The 6,875-nt window shown below is 42.2% G+C and overlaps 1 protein-coding gene across 3 annotated transcripts in view; it reads left to right on the top strand.

The window, feature by feature from the left end:
* The window catches only part of LOC309667267 (solute carrier family 22 member 1), a 33,478-nt gene extending 27,057 nt beyond the window's left edge, over positions 1-6,421 (top strand). For 2 of the 3 annotated variants that reach the window (XM_082475593.1, XM_082475594.1), the window contains exons 9-11: positions 2,499-2,611; positions 3,789-3,888; positions 6,218-6,421. In XM_082475593.1, the coding sequence (XP_082331719.1) occupies positions 2,499-2,611; positions 3,789-3,888; positions 6,218-6,326 (322 nt within the window). In that variant the 3' untranslated portion in view covers positions 6,327-6,421. The remainder of the gene's footprint in view (positions 1-2,498; positions 2,612-3,788; positions 3,889-6,217) is intronic. The other variant, XM_082475595.1, reaches the window with a different exon arrangement.
* The last annotated feature ends 454 nt before the right edge of the window (positions 6,422-6,875 follow it).

Genomic DNA, 6,875 nt, shown 5'->3' with positions numbered 1-6,875 from the left:
CCGTGACAGCAGATTTGAGACAAGGCCAGTGGTTTTCCAAAGTAGGACGTGTACATTGAAGGCTCCAACCCACAAGCCCTTGTTGCAATAACAGGGAGGAGGCAGGGCTGGGGGCATATGCTTCCTTCCCTGGGTGTTGTGTGGCTGGAGATGAGGCAGGGAGGGCAAGGCTGTGGGAGAACATTCAGGAACCTTTGAGGGAGCAGTGTGCTGTGAGGTGGGGTGGAAGAGAGAGACCCTGCAGGGTGAGAAGTCCTGTACTGTCAGCCCCTGTAGACTAAGGATAAGAGAGGCCAAAGCATCTAATCACAGACAACCCTGGTCAGAAAGAAAATTTCTAGTAGCCTAGAACATGCCCCTCCCCTCAAATCCTTCTAAAATAGCTGATACAGGAAGAAATCATAGTACTGAAAGAAGAAGAAGAAATTAAAAAGTAACTTGCCCAGGAGCTATACAAATATATCATGAGATGAAAGGGGGAAAGGAAGAGGAAAAGCAAATGGCAAAGGAAGAAAATGCACAGGGAAAAATATTGTCAGAAAGCAAATAAAATGTGTGGCCAAATATACTACAACTAAATGCAAAATATTAATGAATCAATCATCTGTATAAAATAAGAGTGTAAAGCAGAGATGCAAGTTCTTGGGAGACTATGTGATAAGACAATAGATGAACTCAGCTCAGGCTAAAAAAAAACAAAAAGGAAAATTAAAATATTTGACAAATGAAAACTACTTTGAAAGCAGTACAAAGGACAACTGATATAGTAAAGGAAAGGCAAGACAGGCCTAAGAATTGCAAAATAAGATTGAAATAAGCAGAGTTTATAAGGCTTAGAGATCATGTTTATACATATGTTCCCAAGAAGATAATTGAAATAATGAAACAAAAGAACTTCAAGGAAAAAAAGAAACTTGAAGAAAATGTCTGAAAATAAAAGAATGATTGGATTTATAATTTGAAGTGGCATACTGTGTAACAGGACAAACTGACCCAGAACACACACACACAACATCAAGAAAGGCACATCACAAAAATCTTAAAAAGCAGTCAGAGAAGAAAGACATCAGAAAAAGGAACAAAGATAATAAGGACAGTAGATTTTTCATTGGAAACAATGCAAACAAGGAAGTGGTAGAACGACATCTTTGATGTACTGAAAGAAAAAGTGTCAACCTAGAATTTTTTTTTTTCTTTTTAATTTTATTTATTTATTTATGGCTGTGTTGGGTCTTCGTTTCTGTGCGAGGGCTTTCTCTAGTTGTGGCAAGCGGGGGCCACTCTTCATCGCGGTGCGCGGACCTCTCACTATCGCGGCCTCTTTTGGTGCGGAGCACAGGCTCCAGACGCGCAGGCTCAGTAATTGTGGCTCACGGGCCCAGCTGCTCCACGGCATGTGGGATCTTCCCAGACCAGGGCTCGAACCCGTGTCCCCTGCATTGGCAGGCAGATTCTCAACCACTGCGCCACCAGGGAAGCCCCCAACCTAGAATTCTTGACTCAGCAAAAAATAATCTTTCAAAAAATGGATGGAAAATAAAAACTTTTTCATATATATAAAAGCTGAACAAATTCATCACAAGCAGACCTGTACTACAAGAAATGTAAATGTCTTTCAGAGATAAGGAAAATGATATCAGATTGGCAAAAAAAAAAGACCCAACTGTATGCTTTCTACAAGAAACTAACTTTAAATTTAAGGGCAGAGATAGTTTAAAAGTAGAAGTATGGAAAAAGATATTCCATGTGAACACTAATAAAAAGAAAGCCAGAGTGGCTATATTCATATAAGACAGAGTAGATTTCAGAGCAAAGACTATTGTCAGGGATGAAGAGGGAGGTCATTTCAAGTAGACAGTTTCCTTACATTTCCCCTCTGGCTTTCTTTGCCCTCCATTTCTTAATATCCTCTCTTTATCCTTCCCTGTCCCTCTATGTGAAAGAAAGAACTCTAATGACACCAACCAATTCTCCAATCTCCAAACAGTTCTTACAATCCAATTCTGACATTAACTACCCGGAATTAGTGCAGACTTCACAGGTTAAGGGCTTAGTCCCACATGACTGCCCTCACTTGAGATGCTAGTTGCAAGCCCCGCATTGTCCACCTACACTTCTGACCACTGGCTATAAATCAGATTCTCATGACCCCCTCCTTGAGTTCAGTAATTTACTGTAATGGCTCACAGAACTCAGGGAAGCACTTACGTTTACTGGTTTATTATAAAGAATATAAACAGCCAGATGAAGAGGTACACAGGGCAAGGTCTGGAAGGGTCCTGAACACAGGTGCTTCTGTCCCTGTGGAACTGGGGTGTGCCACCCTCTCGGCACATTATGTAGGTGTGATTGATTAAATCATCAGTGATTAACTCCATCTGCAGCCCCTCTCCCCTCCCTGGAGGTTCGGGAATGGTGTGTTTGCTTTAAAACAAGTTTACCGTTTGGAAAATTGATTCACAGAAATGTCATCTTTTTTGTTCTCTGTATTTTATCAGGAACCTTGGAGTGATGGTGTGTTCCTCCCTGTGTGACTTGGGCGGGGTCATCACCCCCTTCCTGGTCTTCAGGCTGATGGAGGTTTGGCAAGGCTTACCACTCATTTTGTTCGGTAAGACTTCATGAAACATTTATTATTCCTTCTTTCCAGCTCAGTGTGAGTACTCGAGAACTATTTGATGAGCAAATGATATCCCCCAGCGAGTGTACAGAAGGGAAGGATGGTGCCTGCTCTTTCATTGGCTCCTGGTTCACTCTGTCTTGCTTCACGGGGAAGATAAGATGCTCTTCCTAGAAGGTGGGCCAGAGGTTTATGTCCTATGGCTCTGGAGTCCAATACTTCATTCTATGCAATAGAATCGGAGAGAACATTTGACATAGCCTCCTGGTTCTTATGAATTTGACTCCCAATTTTTGTGTATTTAACATGTAATTGCTAGAGGTTCGAAGATGCTAGATTATCATCCCTGTTCTGCTTCCAGATCTCAACAATTGACAGCAGACACAAGGGGACAAATGGGAATCAAAGTTTAGTATCAGCTTTGTTACTGATTATATTGGGTTAGAGAAGGAGGAGGGGACTCTCCCACCTCTCCCCAAACCTACCACTCGGTGGAGGGCAAAACGGCTGCCCATGTAGAGAGCTGCCATGCCTGGGCCCAGGCGAACCCACGAGGGGCGACGGGGGGTGATGAATAACAAGAGAGGCCCACACTGCCCACATACATATCACCTAGGCTCCATATCAAATGTATATATGGTAACATAATATTTATATATAGTAACTATAATATAATGTTATAGTTTATATATAATATATGTTATAAAGTATGTATTATATAATTATATATCATATATCAAATTATTGTATATAATATATATTATAGTTACTGACTATAAACGATAATATATAAATTATGGTTAGTATATACAAATACTACATTACATTATGTTAAATTAATATAGTATTTTATATATATAGTAACTAGTCAAAATTGAGTCCCGTATTGTTTTTGAAGTACCTGAATCAATAAATCCCCCTAATACTTAAACATCAGTTACTGTAGAACTATATACTTATGTGGAAGTAAAACAAAGACAATATTCCCTTTTCTTACTCTGCCATTTCCCCAGTTATCCTATTGCTTTAATTTTCTAGATGTTCCCAACTTTTTAAAAGTGACCCTCACACGTGTGTTACCTAGGCATCTCTTTAGTTAGCTGTCATCATATGTAAATGGTATTGACCATGCTCTAATGGCTCCATGTGAAATCTGTCTCATCTGAAGCGGCTTTGGGGCTGGTTGCCGGGGGAATGACGCTGCTTCTTCCGGAGACCAAGGGGGTCGCTTTGCCAGAGACCATCAAGGACGCGGAGAACCTGCGGAGGTGAGCCCTGGGCGCTGGGGCAGACGGTCATCTGGTCTAAACTGTGAGACAGAGCGATTTGTCTGTGATGTTGACCACACGGTGCACCAAGGTCCCCCGGTCACCCCCAGAGTTAACAGCTCTGAGTTGGAAGCTATTTTTAAACCAACCTTCTGTCTTTTTAGCGATTGTTGGTTCAGATTCCTTAGTGACTTTCTTCACAAAGAAGAATGACTTAAAACTTTCATTCCTATGACGGGGACAAGTGCTCAGTGGATTCCCAGGTCCTACCCTTAAAGCCATCAAAAAGGAAAGGAAGAAAGACAAAGCGTTTGATGATGTGGTCGTTACAGGCTCGGTTCTCTGGATCCCACAGTAAGGACACACGTGTCCCTGGGAAGTAGAGAGTAGACTCCGTGGACTCATTAAGGCCTGGGTTCAGTCCGGGGGTGGTCGCCTACTTGGCCAAGTGACTTTGGGAATGTCATGGAACCCTATAACCTTCATTTCCTCGCCTGAAAAACAGCCACAATGATACTTAACTGAGAGGGTTGCTGTGAAAGTTCAATGAGATAAAGTAGGTGATAGCGACTAATCCATTGCCTGGCACATAGTAGGTATTCAATAAATCTTAGATTCTCTCCATTCTTCTTGCATATGGTGTGATTTCCTCAGTGACTCTCAAACTTAGTATGCAGAAGAATGCAGATTCCTGGGCCTTCTAGATTTCTGACTTGGTAAATGAATGGGGGAACCCGGAAACCTGAACTTTTAATGACAGTCGATACCCGTTCAGGCCCTCTGTGCTCCTCACTTTGAGGAAATCTGCATTTCTCAGTACTGATAAGGGACAAACACTCTATTTTAACTGTAAACACATTTTGTAATTGCTGACAATAAGCTTCTTTTTGGTCCCAAGTGGTAGACATATATAGCTAAGGTTGACTACCTGATTTTAAAATGTTTCATTATAATTTGTTAATAGGCACTTTGTCATCTTTTAAGATGTGTTTATCCCTTCACTCCATCGTCATAGCCATTCCTGGCCTGCCAGGTGAGGCCAGGGGCTTCTGCTCTGAGCCCAACACCTCCCTGTTCACCCTGTGTTCTTGATAATGCCCTGCACAAAGTATAATCATCACTTATTTCATTATCTGTTTTCTCCACTATCCTAATTCCATAAATAGTGGCCACAGTCTATTGCCGGAGAGATCATTTCAATGACACCTTCTTCCCTACTTCCCAGGAAACAAGGTCAGGGAATGGGAGTAGTGGTAGCTCTAGCTAACAGAGGGCTCACGGTGCGTCAGCTTCACTGAGTTTGAGGTGCCTTCTCACCCCGTCCTCTCAAAACATTGAGAGGCAGCTCCTGTCATTAGCATACCCATTCTACAGATGGAAGAAATAATGACAGATACCCTCAAAGTCCCCAGCTTCAAAATGGAATGTTGACTGTCAGGTGATGGAGCGAGGCAGCAACCCAACAGGTGCTCTGTGTGAAGGGTTGGCAAACTCTTTCTGTTAAAGGGCCAGGGAGTAAATATTTCTGGCTTCGGGGACATTCAGTCTCTGTTGCCAAGTTCTGCCCTTTCAGCACGGAAGCAGCCACAGGCAGTACACAAACGAATGGGCATGGCTGAGTTCCAGCACAACTTTATTTACGGATGTTGAAATTTAGATTTCATCTAATTTCCAAGTGTCAAGAAATAATATTTTATTTTTGATTTTCGAAAACTATTTAAAAATGTAAGAAACCGTTCTTAACACACAGGCCATAGCAAAACAGGCAGAGAACCAGAACTGGTCACTGGCGGTCTCTGCTGACCCTTCTCTTCTTTGTCACCTGCTGTCCTTGTTCTCACCTCTTCTTTTGAGACTTATTCCTTGGAACAACTTTGCAACAGTTTCTTAATCAAGCCATTATGTATTTTATTTAATTAATGTTTAATTAACTTATTAATTTTAATTAATGAATTAATTTTTGGCTGCACTGGGTCTTTGTTGATGGGCACAGGCTTTCTCTAGTTGCGATGAGCGGGGGCTACTCTTTGTTGTGGTGCGTGGGCTTCTCATTGCGGTGGCTTCTCTTGTTGTGGAGCACGGGCTATAGGCTCACGGGCCTCAGTAGTTGTGGCACGTGGGCTCAGTAGTTGTGGTTCGTGGGCTCTAGAGCGCACGCTCTGTAGTTGTGGCACACGGGCTTTGTTGCTCCACGGCATGCGGGATCTTCCCAGACCAGGGCTCGAACCCGTGTCCCCTGCACTGGCAGGCGGATTCTTAACCACTGCGCCACCAGGAAAGTCCTGCATTATGTGTTTTAACTTAGATTTTAAATTTTTGATTGCTACAGGAAAGCAAAGCCCAAAGAAAACAAGATTTACCTTCAGATCCAAACATCAGAATTCAACTCACAGGCACCCGAGAGAGATGCTTCGCTGGGGACCGGGTGGCAGAGATGAGGACGAAGTTATCATCTGAAGAAATGCTCAGAAGCCCTAAGCTTTTCCTCCTACTTGCCTGCCCCTAAGTCAATATCAGTTCTAAAGAACACTAAGTGTGCTTTGTTTTGTTTTATTTTCTTTGTTTTAAGTCTCTCAGAGCCCTGGCTGTCTTTTATCTACTTATCCTTTCCAGTGAGAGCTGTTGGTGGTTACCAGGTACTTAATTATCTAAATTATTTGGAAGGTCCAATAGAATTTAAATACTGTTATAAAAGAGGCCTCCGTAACTGGTTTCCTAGAATAAGTATTGTTTTATTCACTCTCTGAAAGAAAATGTCTTTGTATTTGTAGGTGCCTGTGTTGGCAAAAGTATTTCAACATGTAGCTTTCTTGGAGGGCACCTGGTCTTTAAACATGGTGATTCCTCCAGCAAACTCCAGCCCATCCCTGCTTACACATAACGCTCCTCATCCAAAGGCCAGGATCACTGTGAGCTTTTTAGGGAAGACGTTTCTGCCACTTACATTCTAAGAATACTTTATTCTATTTCACTCTTGCTTTTAGTTC

The sequence above is a fragment of the Balaenoptera physalus genome (genome assembly GCF_965194825.1).
Source record: "Balaenoptera physalus genome assembly, chromosome: 9".
NCBI lineage: Eukaryota > Metazoa > Chordata > Mammalia > Artiodactyla > Balaenopteridae > Balaenoptera > Balaenoptera physalus.
The sequence above is the reverse complement of the archived record's forward strand: the minus strand, read 5'-3'. Positions and strand labels throughout refer to the sequence as shown.